General features: G+C 38.7%; 3 protein-coding genes and 1 long non-coding RNA gene across 5 annotated transcripts in view; all 4 read right to left on the reverse strand.

Moving 5' to 3' along the window:
* LOC116168248 overlaps window positions 1–11,857 on the reverse strand; it is a 31,220-nt gene extending 19,363 nt beyond the window's left edge. The window contains exons 1-4 of one of the 2 annotated variants that reach the window (XM_031483956.1): window positions 11,480–11,615; window positions 10,637–10,765; window positions 428–563; window positions 180–375 (exon numbers count right to left, since the gene is read on the reverse strand). In XM_031483956.1, the coding sequence (XP_031339816.1) occupies window positions 180–278 (99 nt within the window). In that variant the 5' untranslated portion in view covers window positions 279–375; window positions 428–563; window positions 10,637–10,765; window positions 11,480–11,615. Of the gene's footprint in view, window positions 1–179; window positions 376–427; window positions 564–10,636; window positions 10,766–11,479 lie in introns of both variants that reach the window. The other variant, XM_031483955.1, reaches the window with a different exon arrangement.
* A 108-nt stretch (window positions 11,858–11,965) lies between these two features.
* LOC116168250 lies at window positions 11,966–12,690 on the reverse strand. Its single transcript, XR_004144738.1, has 3 exons — window positions 12,254–12,690; window positions 12,129–12,206; window positions 11,966–12,078 (listed from the first exon to the last, which is right to left on the reverse strand). It is a non-coding gene; the product is annotated as an uncharacterized LOC116168250 (long non-coding RNA).
* Window positions 12,691–14,647: 1,957 nt separating this feature from the next.
* Window positions 14,648–15,354, reverse strand: LOC116168719 (RING-box protein 1A). The gene is made up of 5 exons (XM_031484672.1): window positions 15,159–15,354; window positions 15,075–15,102; window positions 14,905–15,026; window positions 14,772–14,857; window positions 14,648–14,717 (listed from the first exon to the last, which is right to left on the reverse strand). The coding sequence occupies exons 1-5, from the start codon at window positions 15,249–15,251 to the stop codon at window positions 14,705–14,707; spliced, it is 342 nt and encodes a 113-aa protein (XP_031340532.1). The 5' UTR covers window positions 15,252–15,354; the 3' UTR covers window positions 14,648–14,704.
* Window positions 15,355–17,978: 2,624 nt separating this feature from the next.
* On the reverse strand, window positions 17,979–20,581 carry LOC116169470 (histone-lysine N-methyltransferase KMT5B-like; the record flags this gene model as incomplete). The annotated part of the gene is made up of 2 exons (XM_031485575.1): window positions 17,979–20,116; window positions 20,438–20,581. Coding segments are annotated over 2 exons (1,947 nt in total), but the record flags the coding sequence as incomplete, so codon positions are not given.
* Between the last annotated feature and the right edge of the window lie 5,080 nt (window positions 20,582–25,661).

The following is a 25,661-nucleotide window of genomic DNA, read 5'->3' on the forward strand; positions in this document are numbered from 1 at the left end:
ATGGTATCTCGGTTGTGGGGAACTAGTGGATCATCTTTGAGGCATTAGCCTTGTTTGTTGAATCGTGATATTTCTTCTTATCTAGTTGTCACATTTATATAACAGTACAACAGTTCAATGGCGAATAGTGACCCGCATAAGAAATTTTGACCTACCCACCTGGAAATAAAATTACTTACAGTAGCGCCGGCTTCTTGCCATAATTTCAAATGATCGTAATCCTCATTGTGGGCCGTAAATATAATGGGAGGTTCGATGAGATCCAGACTGTTGATCATTTTCTGTATAGCACCGACGCAGCCATTTTCGGTGAAAATCACAGCGTCCTCTTCGGAAGCGTTCACGGCATTCTTTATGATTTCGCGCGCTTCTTGTCTGCGTTATAAATATAGGTAATACTGCATTTAAGTGACAAGTAGATCTATACCTGAACAAACTTGTTTGGATTGTTGTAATGTTGGTGGTGGACCATGTATTTCCGAAACAAGGAAGGACCTCGCGCAGTATGTATTCTTCGATGAATTGCAGGGATCTTCCGGACGCGATGTAGTCGCAAAAAACAACTGAAATAAGAATGAAACGCAATTATAGTGCAATAAATTACTTCGCGCTCTTATCTGTGCAGATTAGAATTTTTTTGGGGTGGTAGTCAACACAAAATTCATTTACTACTAATTAATGTTTATATCATTGCTTAGTAAATCTCAAAGTACGATGTAAGTTTCCACTACTTTTTCCGCTTTTGATAAACACTTTTCCCATTACGAAATCTAATGTTTTAGATATATGTCAACACATAAACTGCAGAATAAATGTTTCCCTGTTGTTGATCACCGTTAATCCAGATTTAAAATGTTCATAGCTGACTTGGCACCGAGCCTGCCAATAAATCAAGTTAACTTTTGCATTTAGTTTTTCAGTCAGAAAATAACCGGCCTAAAGTAGGTACTTTTCCATCTTATTTTAAACTAACTTACATACCTACTAGGTACCTATAGGCTTTACCTTGAAGTGAGGAACCAAAAAAAACGTGTCAAAGATAAAACACAGATTATTATTTACAGAAGATTAGAAGGTTTCATTAAAAGCTATTGATAAGTTCATATCACGCCTATCCAGATCAAAGAACCTCTCTGTTGTGATCCGAACATTATAATGTTAAAATTCCAAAGTTTCTATTTTTTTGCAAAAAATGTCTATAGTATAAATAGAAAAATTCATTCCTATATAAATAGGGTTCCTAAAAATAATTCCAAAAAGATTTCGATTTCACTTTTTTGAAAGGATTTCTATTAAGATTTCCGAGGTTTTCAAAGAGATTTATGTGAGAAGTTGACAGATACTATTTTCAAGAGTTTCTTCTCTGAGCGACATTTTCAGTCTTCTACTGTTCCCACAATGATATTAAAGGATTGAAAAAAAAATGTTTCTTCTCTAGAAAATCTGCTGAAAGGTTTCCAAACAATATAATGAAGTGAAACAATGGAATTTCCATTGTTTCACTTCATCTGTCACTATGTAGAAGAAGAGTATGGTGATATGTGTAACAGGTGAATTTGATGACGCTAGTGTGGTGACAGTTGTAACTTGATTCCTTCTATTTTATTGCTTATAGTGGATAGGGTGCTCACGTTTGCAATAAGAGCATGCGGACGTGTTTGTATTGTCCTGAACGGAAGAGGATACTGGCATTCCTTCTATTAATAAAAATCTTCATTTTAAGAACTACATTAATTCTTGAAAATCCTGGAACTCATGAGCATTCTGCAGTGAATGTTCATAAAGCTGGGGACCCAATCTCATTTTGTTACTGTATGGCTGATGGCTGGATTCCCATGTATTTGTGTCGATGCCTAAAGTACCTATGGCTTCAAGACATTCCAGGACCACATCGTGGAGTTGTTTAATTTTAGAAGCAGATTCTGAATGAAGTCCGCAATCTTGTCATCAGCTTGGTTGCGGTTAACCGCTTCTTTTGATAGCGTTTCTGGAAGAGCTTTTAGAGTGGTGGTTTCCGCAATGGTCGAGGGAACACTGCCGCTAACTGCGTGGTGAAAATTCCCACAGCCGCAACCGCGCTTGCCTAAGGGACAGATCCAAACCGCCGATACTCGTTCCGGTATGCGCTACGCGGCGGCAACAGAGGATGCGGCTCCGGAAGTCAGGCAGCGAACCCGAACTTCCAGATCAATGGCAAGTATCCCGTCGATTTTGGGAGTCCTCTTCAAATTCTACATGGAGAAAGCCATACTCGGTCAAGCAATCATCAATCTGCTACACAAACGCGCGCGATCCCTTCACACGGCGAGATTCAGAAGTGCCACCACACAGTTTTTTTAAAAAATGGCGGCCAACGAGTTTGGAAAAATCGTGCAGGCTGCCTGGCCTACCAGAAGCCACGAAGTCGCTTCGAGAGGGCAGAGACGATTACCGCCTTCCGTGTTGAATCTGAGACCTGTTACGGGAGAAGAACCGATCCAGAGCGCGCTTCCAGCGTTCGTGTGCTCCGTTAGACAGAGCCGAGTTCCGAAGACTTCAAGAAGAGGTCAAGACCGCCATCCGAGACTTCAGAAACGAGTCCTGGGAAATCGCCTGCTCCCTCTGGAAGATGACAAGGCCGCTGCGCCGCTTACTACCTAGATCATTCCCGCTACACGGCCTCGGGGGACGGACGCCGAGATGGCCGACGCCTTTGCGGAGTGCCTGGAACGTTAACTATATGAAAACGCGGATCTGGATTTTATCGGAAGCCATCAACCGAAGAGCCGGGAGATCCCTGCGTTAAGACAACGAAAAAGCTGCCGAAGATGAAGTTTCCGACGCCATAAAGAATACCAACACCAAAAAAATGCCAGGACCGGACGGCATCAGAAACAGGGCGCCAAAGGAGCTGCCTCGGCATGCGCCCGATCTGCCCGTTGTCGACGATCGTCAAAGTAGCGGAAGCGGTGATCCTAAGGAGGCTGCAGTACCAAACAGAGGAGAGATGCATCATTCAAGATGAGCAATTCGGATTCCGGAGGTCACTCGACGGTCCACCAAGTGCTAAGGGCGGTAGAAAACGCGAGAGAAGGCTTGCGGTTCGGTCTTTCTGAACGTCTTTAAGCCGTTCGACGAAGTCTGGTACAACGGGCTGCTATGGAAAATGCTGGAACCGGTTTCCCGTCCCGTTAACCACGGCCCAATTTCGAGCATTCTGCCGGCTACTCGCCGCATTAGGGTTTCCTGCAATTTTCGAAATTTGTAAGGCAAATACCCGAGTAGTATAGAATAACTTAAGACCTTCTGCAGGGGCACCTGTAAAAAGCATTATATGTAACTCTTACTCAGACGATCAATGTTGGTGATATCCTGGCCAGAAGACATGGCTACGATTAGATCCGCCTCTCCTTCCAGTATTCATAGGTTCATCTCACGTATATGATGGCTTGAGTGACGTAGAGGGATCGGACGATTCAGGGAGGTGGTACAAAAGGCTCGAATTTGAGTACGCGTGGATCCTCTCCATTCTCCTATCGTAACACCCAACCTGTCCCATTCCAACTCCCCCATCCACTTCAAAATGTCCTCTGTCATCGTTTTGTAAACCACCGATGCTCCATCTTCGATTGTTAGCGCATTTTTTAAGAATGAAAGGAAATGTGCGTTTTGTCCGTCCATCCTCTGTCATCGTTTTGTAAATCCACCGATGCTCCATCTTCGATTGTTAGCGCATTTTTTAAGAATGAAAGGAAATGTGCGTTTTGTCCGTCCATCAGTCTGTCTGTTCGTCCGGACCCACTTCTGCGGTTTTAACCTACGTTTAGGGGAATTATCCTAGAGTATCATGATCGATTATTATATATTTCAAGAGCGGATTGTCGAAGGAGGGTACTCACAAAAAGAAAATGAATCGTCTGGACAAGACATATCTATATTGGTGAAATCGAAGTGAATATCTTGAAGTCGAAATACCTATCGGAAGAGGGTATTCTTAAAGGCCAAGTAGAACGTTTGTACGAGACACATCAACTGATGGTGTCAAAACTTTCAGTGAAAATATCTGCAGAACGGAGTGTCAGAGGAAAGGGAGGGGGAGTTCTAGACGAGACATATGTACTGGCGATGCGAAAACTTGATTGTGAATATCTGGAAAAGTTGGAGGAGGGCATGATTCTTCTTGCATTATATAGCGTAATTTTTAGCAATTTTTTTATTTAAAAAAATGTGCTATTGTTTGCGTTTTGTCCGTCTGTCCGTCCGGACCCACTTCTGCCGTTGTGAACTACTTCTAGGGGAATGCCCGGACCCACCTTCTGCCGTTGTGAACTACTTCTAGGGGAATGGTCCTACAGTCTTGGAATTTTTTGCAGTAGGTAGCCTATACCTTGAAGGTGTGCCATTAAATTTCGCTGTCTAAAAGCCCCCCCCCCTCCCCACGGATTATTTCCTGAGATGCTGTTTTTGAAAGAAAAACGTGCATAATTTTTATATACGACAACCAATTGGTCTCAGATTTTGCCTTTAGTGGTGCCAAGTTAAACTTTAGAAAATGGAGGGGGGGGGCACACATGTTCTACCTTTCATGGTATTCTAATGAAAGGCCTCATCGAAATAAATTAGTTTGTACAAACTATAACTTTCCCGTGCGACTCTTTTTCGAGATCAGTGAGCGACGGAGGCCTTAGAGGGGGGGCTTTCTACCAACTACTGCGCTTCTTTCTGTCCTCTTATCAAAGTACGGGGTGGAAGGGGAGGGGGTGGAAAGAGGGGGGAGGGGGGGGGGGGTTGAAACTAGTTTTATCCTTTATGATACTCTAATCATTAGAGTCTAATGAAAGGTCTCAACGAAAGGAATTAATTTCTACCAAACATAGCCCTCCTCCTAGACCTCTTATCGTTATCGGGTATATTCCCGTATACATCAAGAACGGATTGTCGGAAGAGGGTGCTCACAAAGGGCGATTGAGACGTTTGCAAGAAATATATCCATTGGTGATGTCAAAACAAAAGCTATTTCGGTTTTAAAAAATGAGAGGAGGCCTTTGTGAATATCGACCTTCTCCATAGCACCAAACAAATGCAGTACCTAAATCTAGGAAATAATCTTTATTGAAAAAGTGCTCCTTCATCGTCAAAATAGGAAAAAACCGAAAAAGGTGCAAAACTTCAGGATTTTGCGATATTCTAAAGTGTTTCGAGATGCCTGCTGAGGTCGAAAACGTGGATTTTGCACCTCAGTCACATTCCATACAAGAAAAAAAGAAGATCTACTAATACACTCGACATAACTTTTTCATGACGAGGTTCTACTGGGCTATATTTATTCAAATTGTGCAGCTATCCCAGTAGGGCTGGCATCAGTTGTTATAATTACTTTGTTTTCGCAAAATGCTTTGTAAAATCCTGTCCAACGGTGTTTCTCTGTCTCTAGGTGATGACGTAGGGAAACTACTTACGCCAGGTTGAAAACTACTTTTCTGGTAACCTACCTACGCTTTCTAAGGAACCTAGTGCGCAACGTGAAAGTTTAATGATATCATACCGCCAACTACTTTGACCTTTCATATGATTTTTTGTGGAGCAATTTTCTGTAATTCCTCGAACTGCTCCGATAAAAAAAATTGGTAAATGCCCAACAAATTCCGTCGAGGTAAGGTGAACTAATTGACTCGTTTTCATTGGTGGTGCAAGTACCTAAGGTACTTGTTCTCGCCACCTCTCTCATGAATCTGCAACTATTTACTCTCTTTACCATAGAGGTAATTAAATACAATTGAGAAACGTGACGGTTGTGAACGATATAAAAACCACATTTACATTCAATCTCAATAAGCACATCAGCACCACAGCAGATAATTTAAAACAAAACAAAAAATAGCGAAGGTTGCTTCAGATGTCCTTGACGTCACGTATTTATTTCGTGTAAAGCGGTCAAGATCAAATTTTTGTTATAAAACTCACTTTTGATAAGAACAAGATGAAAGGCATTGACCCAAACTGCGTACTTGATTTTTGGATGGCTGAAAAAAACGACAAAATTGTTGTTCGAGTGTATTCGCAAACAAATTTATCGTTATCTGTGTGTTGTGTAAATGCGGCCATGGCGACCTACAGTCTAGGAAGCAATAAATAATGCGAATGAGAGTAAAGAAAAGAAGTACTTTCTTTATCCGATGAGGTAAGCGATATAAATAGAAAAAGAAGAGATATCGAGTGCCGATTTTTTAATTCCCACTTAACCTTGAACCTTCGAAAACTTTTGTTACAAGCGAGCGCGATTGTTATATCACTGTTTTTATTTCTTGTTTACATAATTACAACGGCCTTCGCATGTAGATTTTCGCGCGCGCGTTACAATTATTTCAATTAGGTGGCCAAGTGCCTACCTACATTTTGCGTACCTAGATTAACTCGCGCCGAAAGCACGCATTTCGATAGTGATGGCCTAATCTTGCAAATATGCACTTTCAAAAATGGCGAAAGTTTATCTGCAGACGTTAAGTAATAGGTACTCGTTTAATTATGCACTTTATGTTTCTGCCGGTAATAAAAGTTTTCCCTGAATCACGTCTCTAGGTAATGCACCGTCAGATACGCAAAATAAACGCATTGTACAAAATGCGACACTATTTTGGGGTAAATAGGTGAATCATGTCGATGTCGACCACCCACGTTGGTACGGATCCAAGTACTATAAATTTACACAAACAGATGGCAAACATACTGTACGCAAACTTTTTAAAGTATGTAGTGTAGATGTTTTTTTACCTTGACTTGTCACCTACACTACTCAAAACGATTAACAATTCTAATTCCATTGTGTTATTATGCCATGCAGGTAGAATCAATAGCAAAAACCCAGACGAAATTAACAAAAAAAATAGTTATTTGTGTCACAAGTACGAAAAATACACGTTTTCGAGACGAAGAATAGTGTTGTTGGACGGCGTCCGGGTCACGAAAACGCGCATTTTTCGTATGAATGAAACATACACTTTTTTGCATCCCCAAAGCATCTGGCTCACAGCTGGACAGTGATGCCCAGCATTAAATATTTACAATATGAGATATGTTTGCCTTTAGAAATTAAAAAAATTCGTGATTCAATATTTAAAAAACTTATGTATGCCGTGTGCCATATCACTTGTTCAATGTTTCGTTTTGAAATTTTACGATACGGTCCACCCGATGATCCCCCCGTGTACGCAACAGACACGCGCATCCTGACAGCACACGGCATGCTAGATTTCATAAGTTTTCTAAATACTAAATCACGAATGTTTTTTGTTCTTTTAAAGTAAAAGTATTTAGCTGAGAAAATTGCGCATGCGTAACAGATCTATGACGTAGTCATGATATGCCGGCTGGACAGATCCCGACTGGTGGCCAGCACCCAAAATGAATTTTTTGTCCTTTACTATCTCATTCTGTCATAATATGACGAATTAGGAATTACAACAAATTACGGAACGAAAAAAAAACTTTTTATCAGCCTGATTCGTGGCAAGGCCTTTTTATCTACGAGTGGTAAAATATACGCGAAGGAACATTTTCGAGTAAACTCACCGCGGATAAACAAACGAACATTAAAACTTCTTTATAATAAAAAAAAGTGTTTTTCGGTAACGGCTGGTTAAAAGCAAGTTCCTCCAAGTTCAGTGACGTAATTGGACCACGCCTTGCGCAATAAACAAAATTGCATTGCATTTTTTTGTATTTCTTTTTTATGAATCACACCAATATTTTACATACAAGAACGTGTAAAGAAAAATGGAAATTGATCGCCTTTGTTTTCATTCATGTATTCAATCAACTAAGTTCACATGAGTATTTATTCAAGTTCAATCAAACCAGAATATTAGATTTTGAATTTGAGGTCTTATGAGGAGATAATGGGCCAAACTGCCGCTGGGTCAAAGGTTTGAAAAACCTATTACCGAGTTAGCCGTGGGTAAAACCGCTATTAAATCACAACCTTGTAGAATTGGAAATTGTCAGGGTTTAAAAGATTGAACCACTGCATGAAAAGTTATGGAAAAGAGATGGATTTTTTGCTTACATCTACTAAAAAAATGTTTGTCTCTTCCTCTCATTTCTAGTATTCTAATAACGCCAAAAAATTAATTAGGAAAAAATATTACCTACCTACCTAAAAAGGGGTGCACCAAACAGTTTTTCCAGACCTAAGGGCGAAAACGAAAAGTTTTCCTTTTGGGATGTTGTCATATCTTACTACCCATGCTAGAGAAAAGGTAAAAACCGCACATTTTATATATTTTTACGTAGAATCCAGTGCCGTAGTAAAAAAAATTTTTTGACATGTTGGTATTCTTTAAATGCACCATCCTGTATATCTTAACGTCAGTTTTTTTGTATTATTCTTACTGATTATATTGATATATCACCACCTATACATTACCTTATTCTTGGCTGTTTTTAGTGCACTTTCGCTTTCAAAAAATAAAAAGTGCACTTTTGCGCTCTTGATGTCTGTCTGTCTCTCTGTCAGAGTCCCAAAGTCTCCGGAACTACACCACTTACAGACTTGGTATTGGTTTCATTCGATCAGAAATTAAAAATTATTTCTTGTTCGTATTCTCGTTAAGGCATAAAATGTCCGTGAGGGCTATTCAAATCGAAAAAAAAACAATGCGTGCACTCTTCGCCTCCTGATCACAGGCGACTTAACGAAGTTTTAAATAGTAGGTCATGGCAGTGGCGTATCTAAGGTGGGGCAGACAGGGCACGTGCCCTGGGCGCCTACGCAGAGGGGCGCCAAACTCGAGAGGGCGGAAAAGACGAGATTCAATACAACTCAAAACTACGGCTGATGGTTCGAAATAATCGTATTCTCTGATAACCAACCTGATGCAAAATTTATGCAAATTTTATAAAAAATTTTGCTAAAATTTGCCTAAAACTGCGTAAATCTAAGACTGTTTGTAATATAAACTTTGCATAAACTTGAATGCAAAGTTTACATCAAATTTGTGTGAAAAATTGTTAACTGTTAAATAAACTATTAGTGAAATAAAAATTAGACAAATTAGAAAATTTTCGCGACCAAGAAGGCCGATTACAAGTACGTTGAATTATTTTTGTTTATTTTCATTAGTCGATTTTTACAAGGAATTGTAAGCAGATCTCAATTCAGGTTAAATATACAATTATTCGATCCTTCAAAGCTTGTTTTTTCCATGGTTTTTATGTACAGAAATTATACACATTTTAATTACTCATAGTATTTATTTAATACGCCAATCCGAAGTCTTTCGCATTTTTCCAGTGCCATAAATTTTCCCGCGGCATCAAACCACCTATAAATTGCTGATAACTCCCAGAAGCATTTCTGAATTGCAATTGATAGATGGTGAATGAGGGAGGGGGGGGGCGCAATTTCGGCACTTGCCCTGAGCGCCATTTAGCTCCGGTACGCCACTGGGTCATGGATTCATGGAGATTTTGTTTTGTTTATTGTATCCATGGTAATTATGACAGTCTATACGAATCAATAAAAATGGCTGACGGTAGAAACATGTCATGTCAAAAATGTTGAAAAATAAGATATAATATACAGGGTGACTTTTTTTCATTTCCACTATGGGGATCTCGTAAACCGTAAGAAATCCAAAGTCGCTTAAAGGGAAGATATACAGAATTTTTAGGCCGATTAATTTTCCCAGTTATAGTTTTTTGTACATCCACAAATAGCGAAGTTATGGCCAAAAACGAAAATAAGCTAGCGTGGAAGCCATATTGGATTTTTTCATCATTCGATAGAAAAAAAAATTACAAAATCAGCAATACTAAGCACTTACTATTTCATTTGTGTGAAAAGTGGAACTCTTTGTTTTCACCCTGTATCTCAGAAACAACCCACTAGATTGATTCTGTTTGTGATATTCAAAGTTTCACAAAAAAGTGACACAGAGTCAAGAAAACCGCGTCTGTATCTTTCAAAACAGCCGAGATACAAATCAGTCTTAACTAGAATAGAACACACGGTAAGTACCTACATAAGACGATTGTAACAATTCATTCACCGAGAAACCTCTAGTGTGAACTCGTCTTCGTCACATATTCCGTTGTTTTCAAAGACAAAGACAGAGCCCCCCCCCCCCTCTTCGTTATTCGTTTTTTGTTGACAATGACGAATGTCGCGTTGGAACGAATCTGTCATTTTTCATCATGGCAATTTGCGCGTAGAAACTGTTATTAAACAATGTTTGCTTATAACGAACGACAAATCGTCGCCGTGTGAACGAGGTGCTACTCGACAAAGGACTCTGTCAGAGCCTATTAGTAGGCTCTGGCTCTGGCGTATGGTCAACTGTAGTTTGATATCCAATTCCATACTTCTTCAAAATTCATCCTGCAACTATCACCACTTGGTAGCACAGAGGAAATAATATGCATGTGTCTAGAATTTTGGAATAACATAGTATTTAAACAACAAAAAACACATTAGATAACCATGATCGGTTTACTTCAATAATTTATAATCAAAATAATATCAACATTTTTCAAGATGGAGATAGCTGGTAATGTATTGATACCCCGATGCTCAATTGTTTCTGATTAGGTCATTGTAATCCGAGTTGTAATGCTAACGTTACGTATTTGCAAATTTCAAATTTGATCGTCTCGATCTTACCTCCAGTAACAATAGTGCCGGTTTCAGTTGGAACACACTCTATATACCGAGCTCCGAGCCCTCTAATTTACGAGCATCAGGCCTCCTCCGAGTTAAAGACGCAATTTTGTCTAGGTGGAGTGCTGGTATCTTAAACAAACAGATCGATGAAAGGATTTCAAGCAGACATGAAGCAAACAACTTCGAAATTGTGCCGCCACTGGCGTCGTTATTGCAGAAAATTTCCACTAAAATTAAATTAGGTCCAGTAGGACAGTATAGATTTCCGCATCCTTATAAAGTACAACGTTCGCAATTAAACTCTTTACGAGAAGAATGGTGCCACACGAATTCCGAGTATTTCGAACAATTGCTAAACGCGCCCTAATTATCCACCGAAAAGAGCCTATAACTAAAAATTACAAACGTCACATTTAAATGACGTCAGGAATTCGGCGCGCCAAAACGTCTTCCTGCTACAATTAATCATTTGTTACGGCTATATTTAGAATATCGCTTAATTATTTCAATTTTGCGATGATGGAGACCGCTCGTTTTTACTATCGCATATCGGCAATAATAATAATAGATAATATAATTGTCGAATTTGTCCGTATACCACTTACCCTTGCAGGTTCAGTGAACCTAATTACTTGCATTCTAGGAAAAAAGGTAAATTCGATCGACACTTTTTAACTAGTGCGCGTTTATCAATAGGCAATTATTTTCAAAGCATTATCTTAAATAAACAAATTATTCAGTAAACAAATAAACAAATTAGGTAAGCGGCTTACCTACTAACCTAACGTTTAATACAAGCAACGCCGGCATTTGTTAATAAAAAAAACCAAAAAAGATGCCCACCTTTTCGTCGTCCGAATGGCCCAAGGAACGCATTATTCTTTCCAACGATGTTATCATCGATGTACTTCAAAAGCTTAGCAACATCCTCAACTTTTTTCGGCACACTACCACTACCGGAAGAACTTTTCGGTTTCACTAAACGTAGAGGATAATCTTCGGGAAATGTGTACAATTTTCTATTTCCATATGATTTTCTTATTGTTGTAGTTGATGTCATTTTTCATTCATTATAATTGGAAAATTACGTCGCGGAAGCAAATTGTAAACGAACAGAAAAGAGCGACTGCTACACAACACAAAAGTTGACACTACACTACTAAAAGAGAACTATTATTTAAACGAAAACGCTCAGGAACGAGATTTATTCAAGTGCGTCTACACCCGATCGATACAATTCGTTCCATTACGTAAAATCGTATAATCATCGACATTACCGACGGCGCGCACCGCCCTCTCTGTACAGGAAACGGACTAATAAAATTGCAGTGCAGAGGAAGTTAATTTTTATTTAATCAAATCAAGTACATCTTAATTTCCGTAACATTACTCCTTAGCTTCACTTTGAGCATCTCCGCCCGACTTGCAGCCACAGTTATTTCCTGAAGGGACAAAATGCAATTTTTTAACTATCAAACCGGAACTTTCCTACCTGAGTCTTTTCCGCATTTGCAATCCGCACCGCAAGTGCAATTAGATCCGCACGTTCCCTTATCGTCGCCGCACGTGTCTGAAATAGGGAGATGATGCAAACAGATAACAAGACATTTTACAAACCTGGACACGAATCACAAGGGGAAGGCATTTCGTAATATACAGAAACTGGGTAACGATTACTTCGCCCTTTATAAATGCGATGCGTTAAACATGCGCCCCTTGAAAATGCGCGCACTTCACTTTCTTGTCCAACAGGAATTTTTGAGAAACAAAAATGTCAATATGAAACCTACGCCACCTTGATCGACTTTACACTATTTGTCCCTTTTTTACACACTGTGGTACCTATATACTCAAAAATTTACACTTTTTGAAAAAAAATAGTTGCCGAGCAGGACCCAATTAAAATCGTCCCGCCATCACCCCGATGAACCCCCCCTTCTGCCGCTGCCACGAAGGCGCCGGCAGAATCCGCTTATGTCCCGCAAATGTCTGAAGAGCAAGAGGACTCCAACCTGTGAAGAACAGCAGGAATAAGATTGAAGAAGAGAGCGCGCTTCCAACGTTCGTGAGATGCGTTAAGCTGGATTCACATGAATATACGAAATCCGACGATACGGTTATCAGAAATGCTTATGATTGGTCAATAGTTTGAAATCAAGCACACTTTCATTTCGGATGACCGTATCGTCGGATTTCGTATTCATGTGAATCCAGCTTTAGACCGAAACCGAGTTCCGAAGACTTCAAGACGAGGTTAAGACCGCCGCCATCCTCAGAAACGAGTCCTGGGAAAACCGCCTGCGATCCTTGAGCGAGGATTGTTCCCTTTGGAAGATGGCAAGGGCGCTCCGCCGTTCCCTACCCGAGATTGTTCCCGCTGCACGGAGTCGGAGGACATGGACGCTGAGAAGGTCGACGCCTTCGTGGGTGTCTGAAACGTCACTTTCCACCCATCTACGAAAACGCAGATCTTCACTTTATCGACGCCATCAACCGAAGGATCAAGAGATCTCTGTGTCATTGAATAAAAGACGCCAAACCCCAGAGAGGCGCCAGGACCGGAAGGCATTGGGAACAGGGCACTCGAAGGAGCTTCCTGAACATGCGGTCAAAATTCTCGCTTTTATTGTAAACGCGATGCTAAGATTGCGGCACTTTTCATCTCGGTACAAATGTTCCGACGTAATTATGTTACAGAAACCGGGCCAGCCCACGACGTCCCCAGAGATGAACTACCGGACTACCGCCCATTCAGTCTGCTGTCGACGATCGCCAAAGTATCCGCGGCGAAGCGGTGATAGTGAAGAGACTGCAGGACCAAACGGAGGAAAGACGCATCATTCGGATTCCGGAAGGACCACTCGGCGGTCCAACAAAGTGCTAAGGACGATAGAACACGTACCATCAGTAAGGTTTCAACCGCAACTAGTCCACGCAGGATCAGTCTTTTTGACCGTCTCTAAGGCGTTCGACAAGGTCTGGCAAACGGCCTGCTGGAATCGCGGTCTCCCCCTAGCCGCGATCATGGAGTAAATAATATTAAATTATTTACTTCATGCCACTTCTTTAATACTGTGGTACGGCTGTACACATCGATTGTCCGCGGTGATGGGGCTACGTCGCAGCACCACACATCGCAAGAATGCAGATCGTCCAAAACAAAAGCGCCGAGAATGGCTGTAAACGCCCCGCGGTTCGTATGGAACGCAGACATCTATCAAGATCTGGACATGGCCACCCTTAAGGATATTCATCACTGTACCGCGGCGGTGAAGACCTTCGGCCGCCTCCGAGACCAGAAGACCCGCATCCCCGCTCACTCCTTCCATTATTTCACATATCTTGTAAAAAACACGTGGTTTTTGAGTGCGACCGCCATCTTGAATTTTTTTAAATAGCAATATGTGACTTGTGATACGTCATTGGAAAATGAGCATCGCAAGGTTTTTCTGCATTATTTTGTAATTTAACCTTATACATATTTAAAGTAGTAGAAAAGGGGAAAAAGTGTTCTGATCTTAGAGAAGGAAAGGTTCTGATGACGTGTCACATGACCTATGTTCAATGTTGCCATTAAAAAAATTCAAGATGGCGGTTGCACCCAAAAACATGTCAAAAAAATGTATGTGAAATAACTTCCAATGGATTGAGCTGGAGCATGAGAGCTTTGGTTCCATCTTTAATAGCGACCCTATATTTCCTCCATGGTTAAATTGATTGAAGTAATTTGCATTTTGTTACAAATAGTTTTTTGAAAAAAAAATGTTCTAAAAAGCATTTCAAGATCAAAAGGAAGTTTTAGTACGAACAGAGTACTTTCATACATTTTAAAACAATCCACGAATTCGAAGCCACTTTATGTTAACATTTGGGCTGCACTGTTGATACCAAAGCAGGTGGTCTTTGTTTTTATTTTTACTTTTGCAGTTCATTTTCTCGGAGAACTTTACATTAAAATGTTAATAAAAATGACAATAAGTGTAAACTGTTCCGAAAAATATATATAAAAAATACGATAGTAGTAATAGTATTTAATTTAGAAAAGCACAAACATAGTATAATTGCGTATTAGTGACCATACCTAAAAACAAGAATTAATTAACATAGATAGACATAATTATGTATAGATACTTACTTTTGAAATTCCCATTCCCTATTGTCCAAAGGACAAACCTGTCTAGTTTTCAGCCACCGAGATATGCAATGGAAGTGAAACGCGTGCTGCAATACACAATTTACAAAGAGATAATGCTAGTCAATTCACCTACATTGCACACTCCCCAAGCGACCGTGCACTCCTCACTTGTTGCCGATGCTTGATTCGCTTGACACTCAATGCATAAATCCATTATGTGGTTGCGACAAATAGCGCAATTGTCTACTACGATATCTAAAATGGTGGTGCTTAGATACAACGTTCAGTATTTTCATAACTTACCCCACGCCCATAGGGCAACCGCGTTCCACTAAAAACAAAAGAAAAACAATGAACTCTTCATGACACAATTGGTGGAAAGAATACCTTTTTAACCTCAAAGCGTTTCTTTTCACCTTTCGAGCTGCTGGACGTTGGCGCTTCGATTTCCTCCTCGTCAATATCCATCGCCGATGCCATTCTTGAAAATAATTAATAAATTTTTATCTACGACCAGTATGACTGACGAAAAGTGCAAATTGTCTTCGAGCGGAGTAAACTTGTCAACTGGCGGTGTATCGATACCAACTTTGTCCCACCAAATAGCACTAACACGCATTTTCGCGGGATTTGAATTCAAAAATGATCACATTTTAACGTGAATAGCGCCTTCATGAGGCATTAATTAAATGTGAAAAAAGTCAAGGCCTAACCAACAGTGTACATTTGCACGTGGCCCCTGAAATTTTTGGATGTACCCTTTCTGATTTTCCTACAAAATTAATCAAACTCCTATCCCAGTATGACACACCCAGACCTCGACACCATTAACTGCAGATACCAAAAAAATTATCCTCGTGTGAGATCGAAGGGACTTCAGCGCATTTTTTGTGTGGCAGATCAGTATTCTATTAGCCACTTTTGACTCAACCATCAATAAAAGATCTTGTCGAAGGCTACTACATTCAGTTTGTCGGTACCGCTTCCCACTTTCCGCGTGCATCCGCAATTCGCGTTTGAAGATTTGACTCCACCATCAGTAAGATCGTGCTACCACATTCCCGGGTACCCACTTCCGGCTACCACATTTCCTTTTTCGGTGCATACTTATATTACACCCACATTTTTGTGGATTTCGCTAAAAACCTTCCACAAGATAGTACTTAATTTTTGGGGCACTACTCATTACTCAAGCTTCTATTGGCGACACGAGAAAGAGAGATAGCGATTTGAGATTTAAGAAACGTTAAACCGCGTGACAAAATTGGACGGAAGGTAAAAGGCGCCCGAAGTTGACTACCTCTCGAAGACGCGCGCGCCTTTAAAAAGGTCGTTAATTTCGCCCCTAGGACAAAAAACAAAATTCCGCCACGCAGGAGTTGTGCGCGTTTACAAGATCTTTCCGACGACACCAATTTGTAAAGAATCGGACCAAAACTGTACTAGAAGATAGGGAAAGACTGAAAAACCTTCACGTTAGTAAACTACGCTCGAGGATGTCGCCAACTCCACATCATGTAGCCCTGTCCATAAAATTGACAAATTACACGGCCTTGTAGATACACGTACACCCGTTACCTTTCTACAAGAGTTCTTCTACGCGCCCACATTTGCTGCCAGCCAGCCAGCTACGTTTTACAAATAAATTTGCAAAAATGCAAAAAAACATGAAAAGAACGAAATGGACTTACAATGAGTAGCTACGCTTTGTACATGTGACCCGCGTTGGACTGAAGCACTTGATGAGTGCGCATTGAGCGGGAAATTCAAATATACCCAATGGTGGCGTGAACTGGTAGAAATTCTAGCCAATGGTGGCTGAAAAATTTGTATACAACGCTTAGTTGCAATGAGACGCCTGCGCGTTACGCGGGGCACCTTTTTTTGTACCTATAGCATTGAGTTATAATTTCAATGGCTATAGTCTGGAAACAAAGTAGCGCCCCACAAAAATGCATGCAATTCTGAGCATGTTTAGGATCTAAATTTCGTATAGAATATTATATAGTTATTTGTACAACTGTAGAGACGAAAGTGGTGTTTTTCAACTTGAGTTCAAAGTTTGAGACGAGTGTAGCGATTTCTATGTCCAGGTACCACTTTTGCATTTGTTTTTCTCAATATTTTTCGTTTAATTGAACTAAACTTTTTCTTTAAAAATCCTAGGGGTGATTACAGTTATCCCATGGATATTGATAATGTTCATTTGTCTCTCCTTCAATGAAACTATAAAACAGAACTACATGTTTCAATCAAAAAGAGACAAACAGATGTTATAAGTGACACTCTTTTGTTCATCAATTAAATAGCAAAATCCGTTGTACGAGATCCCACATAAGGTCAACCTTTGCTAATCTGTTTACCTAGTAAAATACCTACATTTTTTAGCAATATTAAAATGTAAAAGAACACATTGCACATGGCCACTGAACTATAATTAACTGGAACGCGCACTGGCCGTCTGTCATAGAAACGTACCGCGGCGAGAGAGATAAGTGCAAGGGGGATTTTTGTCACTGTCACTCATTAGGCAACTGATTATTAATGTAAATTCAAAACATAAAATAGGGTGCTCTATGCATGCGCGAGAGTAGGACAGAGATTCCACATGGCCCAAGAAATTAAATCAAAACTACCCCTATATTTCTATGCTTCTATTACATGGAGAGAACGTATGCGCACTATGCGCAGATGTTACGCTGCGCCCTCGTTTCACAAATTGATGTGCGCATGCGCTCTCTCCATGTGATAGAAGCAGACATAAATATTAATTACATTAATTTTAATTAAAGATAATCTCGACTTAATTTGTTTAGGTAACCCATTTGCAATGTGATTGTTTACATATCGATTCCTAAAGAGTGTATTTCACTCGGTAAACAGATGGGCGAACGTTGACCCAATCTTAAGATTATAAGGAATGTATCAATTCAAATGCTTACAAAGTTGAAATATTCCAAGGTGTGGAAAATGTATTTATGAATGATTTATTAAAAATACATAAATGTAATTAGTGTTAGGAACTAGACAGTTCAGAATTTTTGAAATACTTTTTAAAGAAAAAGAAAAGAGAAAAACAAGAGTAGAAAACTAAGGCGAACTGTAGAAGAAATATAAAATTAACCTTACAAGTACAATAATTTTTCTTTTTGTAGTAATTACTACGCAATATTTTATATACACAACTATTTACAATTAAGTAATTTACTTTACAGCAATATTTTTTTGTATGGATCGCATGAAAGCACTTTTATACAAGTTGAAACATACAGCAGAATTTTAACAATACTTTTTTTCTTAACAAAGATACTAATAAAACCACAGAGGTAATATTCATTTCTAGTACCTATCTAAAAACTCTACACCTCAAGTATTAAAAATAGTACAAAAATAATACATTTTCACATCTAACATTGTAAAATTAAAAATAAATAAACTAAAAATATGTACAAAAATTTAATTTAAAAATAAACTAAGAACCAAAATAATTACCTAATTTACTTACGACATAATAAAATCACAATTTCTTTTATTTAAACTTCTTAGTTGGCAGTGTTGGACGGTATGTTGATAGTGTGACTTTCGTTACCAAATATCAATTTTAATCGTTTCATAGGTGGATGTGTCATCGGATAATTCAAATGCTTCATTTTTCTATCTCGCCTATGATCTTTGGATTTGTGGCGTTTTTTCCTGCGCGAGTGCGACGCTTGGTGATCGACACCTTCGACGCGTAACACCTCATATTCGGGTTCGTAGCTATCTTCGCTTAGACTATTTCCCGATTCGATAACTTCATCTAACACCGGACTACGTTTCATGCGCAACGTCAACTTTAATCCGCCGCACTTGTCGGGAGTTCGCTCGACGGGCGCCGCCGGTTGTGGCATCCTCTCGGGAGATCCGCACGGAGTAATACATCGTTCTATTTCGCCGTTATCGTTATTGGAATTATCAGTCTTGCCTCTCGTACTTTCTTCCGCGTTTATTGTGTGGTTATCACTATCACAGTCTTCCTTATATTTGGTGCTGTGCAGTCGAAATGTGTCTAGTTTGCCGTCGTCGTCTTTAAATTCGTAAACGTCCTTCAGTACTTCACCTTTCGCCTCTAACTCTTCCGATAGTGTCGCGCTTGTACTACGCTGGGAAAGACGAGCGGAAACACGTGTGGGCCGACGTGTGGCATTGGACGATCGTTTTTGCGGCTTTCTGATATCAGCGCCTTCGGGTTTCTCGTCAATACCCGCAAAAACGTTGAGGGAGACTGCTCCAGAAATATCAGAGATTCGTTCTTGAAGACATTTGTGGTTACGTAATGTTATTCCTAGTACGGTTTCGATAGACTCCTTTTTCACGTCTAAAGATTCAACAAACTCCTTGCTTTGAGATGACTCGTAGATGTCTTGATCGCTATATCCCGTACTTGTACTCGCGTTGCTATGCAGGTCGTCCAATAGGTTCGAACGGGATGTGTTTTGAATTACTTCTAAATTACGTCGCGCTTGTCTTTGTTGGAGTCTCGAGGCGCGAGAGCTCTTCAACGTCGTACCGTTAATCACAGAATTAGTATCACTTCTTTTACTACGAAAGTTATGAGACGAAATGTTATCGTGCGTTAAATTAGATCTATTTTTACGATTAAACTCGCTTATGTCTGAAAATTTACAACCTTGAGCAATGAGCAACTCCGCATCGTACTTGGTTAACCCTTTCTGACGCAACTCCTTCATGCTCAAGGGGCTGACAATTTCCACACCGGTATCTTTAAGCGTGTGTCCGTTGCATTGCTCGCTCCTGCCTTTCACTAACTGCTTTTTAGTTCGATTAATACGATTGTCCGTCTCACGTAATCTATAACCGTTCTCCTCCTTTTGCTCGGTATTCTTAGCAAACGCGCCCATTCCGCGTCTTTCACAAGTTTCACATTCACAATAGCAGTTTTTATCGCCGAAAAAATCCTCACCGTAAAAACAAGTTATTTCCTCGCCCGACTCGATGTCGCGTAACACTTTAACGCAGGCGGTATCGCGACCTGTCGCCACAAATTTGCAGTTCGCCCGACAGTCGTGATTAATGTAGGCCGCTGGCCCTAACCACAGTTGAGCACAATTTTTACGACAGCTATACATTACCGAAAAATCATTTTTTCCCGGATGCAACAGCATCGCCTCCTCCTCTTCGGTTAACTCGGCTATACACCCGACCAAAATTTCTATCTTTTCATTTTTATACCACTTTCTCGTCGCCGATATTTTCGCCCCCTTTTGACCCTCGAGAGAATAACGATAACACGGTTCGATAACGAAGCCAGACTCCTTGCTGAACACTCGTAGGTAGCGATAAATCTATAACACATATAGATTTAGATGGGAAAAAATACGTACAGATTTAATTCATTGATTAACGTATTCACAGGATCTTGAGTATATAGCAAGGCAGCGCTCTATGATATGAATAACAGGGTTTTGGTACACTAGCAAAAATAAACAAAAAGAAAAATATAGTCATAATAAACCGGATAGGCGCCACTTAGTCTTTAGTACATTTCAAAAGAGAAAACAGAATATTTACCTACAGAGTGAAACAAGGTGGACTTAGAGATTCCTGTTGCATGTAGTCTTGATAAGCTAAAGAAACAAAATACTTGAACACTTGAAAAAAATTACCTTTGAACTCTGGTTGTAACAGCGTTGTGAGCTCAGAAGGGCGCTTTCTGCCTCATCTGTAACAGATAACAACACAAACAAAAGGGATAATAAATGGTGCGGCAGAAAAATATTGCGGCAACAATGTCTAACGTCTGACACTAATCAGGTAAATCGTATATTAAAACAGTAATTTACTCAATAAGAATCAATAATTAAATTTACTTTAAACCAAAAGCAAAATTTTGACTCGATCACGAATTGTTCGTACAGATCAGTGCATAAAAGCATGAATGTGGCATTAACTTCAAGAAAACTACTTTACGATGCACAAACAACTAAATTTCTAAACAACAGCAGTAATCTAATAAGTCAAAATGTAAATAAGATAACATGAACAAATTCTTCGGAGCGACACAAGTAACCTACTTATGTGAAAATCGTAGAATATTGGATACCAGGAATGATAAAACTAGTTCCACCCCCCCCCGCCCGTATTTTGATAAAAGGACAGAAGAAGGGCAGTAGTTGGTAGAAAACGGTTCCTTTCGTTGAGACCTTTAATTAGAATACAATAAGAGATCAAATTAATGTTTGCCCCCCCCCCTCAAGCCCCGCCGCTCACTGATCTCGAAAAATAGTCGCACGGGAAAGTTATAGTTTGTACAAACCAATTTATGTCCATGATAATAATATAATAATAATAATATAATAATAATAATAATATTTATTCCTCAACTGTTTTACAAGTAGTATATTTACAAACATAAATAAAAATTAATATGCAAAACAGCCAAGCCATATAAGGCGTAGAGGAAAAAAAAACTCGAGTACGTAATATATATATAAATAAGCTTCAAAATAGAATATTAAATGGACTAAATGGAAATAATTACACAAAAATAAGGAATTATATTAACCGGTTGTACTTGAAAAAAACTCATCCAGTGAATAAAACTCATTTTGTTTTAGTCACGATTTAAGTTTGCTTTTGAATTTATTCATAGACTGTAAATTTGTAGTGACGGCAACTTATTGAATATTTTAAGGCCCTGGTCTATTGGAAAATTTTGTAATTGAGTACTATGTACCTTAGGTAAACGAAGTTGAGTGTTTGTTCTAGTTTTGTGCTCATGTACATCTGACGGCTCAATATAGTTATGTTTATTATTATAAATTTGTAGAGATATTCTAAAAATGTAAAGATTTGTTAATGTAAAAAGTTGCATGAAACAAAACTTTCCTCTGCAAGAATCTAAACGGTTCATATTGAGAATCGTGCGAATCGCTCGCTTTTGCAATTTAAACGCCTTATGTACATGAACACTACTACCCCAAATCTCAATACCGTAAGAGAGAAGACTTTCGAAGCAGGCGTGATACACTTGCTTAGACGTTTTAGTACCCAATATATCCTTTACGCTTTTAATAAGAAAAATCGACTTAGCTAGTTTGAAGCAAAGGTCTTCTATATGCGGTGCCCAAGAGAAGGTACATAGTCAATTGTAATGCCAAGAAATTTGGTGCATGAGACCGGTTTAATGTGATTGTTATCTACAGTTATATCGGGACAGTTGATTTGTACATTCGATGAATGAAAAAAGATGTAGCATGACTTGTTGATATTTAAGAACAGCTTATGATGATTCATCCAATTGTTAATTTGTCCAATGATATGGTTAGCGTGTAATAAGAGTGTGTTATAGCAAGCGTTGTGAATGATCAGGGAAGTGTCATCTGCAAATAAGGTAAATTTAACAGTGGGGAATGAAGCAACTAAGACGTTGATATACATTAGGAATAGAAGTGGACCAAGTACGCTTCCTTGCGGAACACCACATTTAACCGTTCTGTATCCGGACTGGAAGGTATCAATGATGCCAATATTTGTTAAATATTTAATTTCACACAATTGTTGTCTATTTTCAAGGTAGGAAGTAAACCACAGTTTCGCCACTCCTCTGACCCCAAGCTTTTGTAGTAACAGCTCATGCGAAACACAATCGAAGGCTTTTGAAAGGTCGCAGAAAATCCCTATAGTGAATTGTCTCAGGGACATAGAATCGAAGATATCCTGCATGAAATTCCATACTGCAGCTGATGAGGTATTTTTATTTTTTTGAAAACCAAATTGTTTTTCTGTGAGTAACCTATTTTTTTGAATATATTGAGATAAGCGAGTTTTCGTAGCAGTTTCAATTATTTTTCATATTACTGATAGTTGTGATATTGGCCGGTAGTTGTTAATATCTGCCTTTCTTAAAGAGTGGTTTTATGACTGCAGGTCAGGCAAAATTCCATTTGAGAAGGAGGTGTTTATAATGTTTTCTAGGGGGAATTTAAAAACTTCTACCTATTCTTTAATGAGCAGAGTAAACAAACATCATCAACACCAGTAGAACATTTGTTTGACAATGATTGTATAATATCCGCTGTTTCCTGATGTGTAACAGGGCTTAGAAAGAACGAGTTATGAGAATGAGTTAATCCATAAAAGCATGGTTGGTCATTTGACAGATTACTTGATATATGAAAAGCCGTATCAGAGAAATGTTTATTGAATAGCGAAGCTATTTCGTTTGGACAAGAAGTGGTGTTATTTCTATCCAGTTGGAGTTTAATATTTTCAAAGAGTTTAGGTGATTTAGTGTTTTGCTTTATAATTTCCCATGCGGCTTTCGGTTTATTTTGAGAATTTGCAATTAAATTCGTAAAGTACGATGCGCGTGCAACTGCTATGGTGTTCTTAAGTAGTGTGGACATAATTATGAAAATGTTGACTGGTACTGTAATGTCTCATCTCTAACAGCCATCTCTTATTTCGACAGGATGTCTTGATTCCTTTAGTGATCCACTTCAACTTCTTAACAGTTTTATTATTATAGTAGACTATTATAGAGACATGAGACCTTTCATTAGTACCATGAAGGGTATTGCCCCCCCCCCCCATTTTCTAAAGTTAACTTGGTAAGACTAAAAGGCATGAGTATGCAAAATCTGAGAAAATCTGTCGTATGTAAAAGTTGCACGTTTTACTTTCAAAAACAGCATCTCAGGAAATAATTCGTGGAGGGGGCCCCCTTTTTAGAACAGCGAAATTTTTATGGCCGTCTGGCACACCTTCAAGGTATAGGCTACCTAATGCAAAAAATTCCAGGACTCTAGGACCATTCCCCTAGAAGTAGTTCGATAAGTAAAACAATAGCACATTTTTTTTTAATTCTTAAAAAATGCGCTAAAAATATGACTGTACGCAAGATCAAATTAAAGAAGGCGTAGAAGTATTACGGAAGGCCTCTAGCGGCGAACTAAAGAACTAATGTAATAGCAAATCTACTACAAGAATAACTTACATTTAACTAAACGGATTTACAAAGAAAATACCAAGATGGCGTAAGAAGAAGAGTATATTTCGAAGAGTTACTTAAATGGAATATTGGTAAGAAAAATATTAAATATCGCAATAGGGTTGGACAACAAGTAATAGAACTGAGCTATAATCGTTAAATTACTGAAAAAAAATATGGCGGTATCGAAAGCCATTGTGGACAAATGCCGGCTTACAGAGTATCGAAGAAAATAAAATATGGTACCCTAGAACTCTAGTCACAGTCTTACTGATCTCAGAATGGTGCTTTTAACATAAAATCTGCAATCAAATACAAACACAAAAACAAACGAGAAAGTATTGGCAGCACTGCATTGAAAATATACGAGACCAACTTAACATTTGATATTATTGAGGTACTCGAATATTAAAAAATCGTAATTAACACTTAACAAGAAACAGTAATTCCAAAAGACTTTAAAAAGTACTAAATATATTCGTACAAAAAAATACTATAGGATTTGAAAGATAATTAAGCTAGTATGAAAGAATTCAAATCCAGAAAGAGAAAACAATAAATAATCTTGATAGGTACGTAAAAATTACGGCGTGCATATACTAGATGTAGAAGCTTCAGGCTACTACTTTATTTCTTATGGGCGCCATATTGGATTTTTTACGGGACGAGACACAAGACTAAAAGAAAAATAATGACGTGTCATAATAAATGAATCGATTATTTCTTAAAAGGACTAAGTGACGACAAATTCTAATAACAGATTCAGATTCTCCGAGAAAAAGTGACCATAGAAAGTGCTAACAAGAACCGTCCATTTCCGATCGTTTAAGCTAGAGAAAATTAAATCAAAATTTTACACTTTCAGTTTTTCCGTGATATCTCAGTTACTTTCAAAGATTTTTCAAAAATTTTAAGCTTTTTTTATTCACAAAAGGGGACAACTACCCCCATTTAACCTACACTGTATCTCTTACCGTTACGAAGATCCCAATGGTCAGCCACAAATTTGTACCACTCTGTACATACTAATAGTCTAATACTATTCTATTGTACCTATTTTGTCCATCAGAAAATAAGTAAGGTCTGGGAGCCCTGTGATCAGTTCATTTTGAAAAAGTGGTCTCTGTCCCAAAATAGTTTGGGAATCCCTGGTTTATATGAATGTAGGTTTTTTTATACCCAATCTATGTAAATATGCCTTTCCATTTACATAATTTTAAAGAAAAAACCCGCGAAATAGTTTAACGTCATCCTAAACCACCATCTGGCGGATATCAATAGCACTAAATTAAAACTGCCGACATGTGATTGAAGTTCAGAATTAAATCACTACAAATATTAAAATAAAAACAAACAGTACAGTCATTCACTAATCTTCACAAAATTAAAATATTCTATTTCATTATAAATGGTGTGAAATATACAATTAATGTAAATCAAATTGGCAATAGTGTTGCATTTTTATACTTGATAGTGTCCACACGATAATTTAAAACACCCAACTTTGGTGTTTTTATTTACAAAAAATTGTTCCGAGTAATTATCTCTGGGGAATAGGTGGCCAAAGAGCTTGATGCTACACTGAATTTGTCAGTGCGTACGATAGAATTTAATTCTGGGGGGATTAAATAAGTTCGTGGCACATACAGTCACCCAGTGCGTACTAGAAGGGGGAGGGGGGGGGGTAAGAAATAGAAATTGGGTTGCAGGTTGCTGATACTGGTAGTCACTTATCTATTTATTATTGTACAGGCGAAAAAGATTAGATTAGAACGGTATTTTATTTCTTACTGCTGACAGGCCCCTTTATTGCTTTTGCTTTAATTAGTCAACGAAAACTTTGAATAATAGGTATATTTATGGGCAAGAAACCAATTTCGACAAAAAATTCAAAGTGC

Source organism: Photinus pyralis, unplaced genomic scaffold, assembly GCF_008802855.1.
Source record: "Photinus pyralis isolate 1611_PpyrPB1 unplaced genomic scaffold, Ppyr1.3 Ppyr1.4_LG4, whole genome shotgun sequence".
Taxonomy (NCBI): domain Eukaryota; kingdom Metazoa; phylum Arthropoda; class Insecta; order Coleoptera; family Lampyridae; genus Photinus; species Photinus pyralis.

Excerpts from the sequence above, each read along its gene's own strand:
- LOC116168719 (XM_031484672.1), bottom strand. The coding sequence starts at position 15,251 with ATGGCATCGGCGATGGATATTGACGAGGAGGAAATCGAAGCGCCAACG. Across the intron at positions 15,103-15,158 it reads AACGCTTTGAGGTTAAAAAG|TGGAACGCGGTTGCCCTATG; the intron begins GTATTCTTTCCA and ends TTTTGTTTTTAG. Across the intron at positions 14,858-14,904 it reads TCGCTTGGGGAGTGTGCAAT|CACGCGTTTCACTTCCATTG; the intron begins GTAGGTGAATTG and ends TGTGTATTGCAG.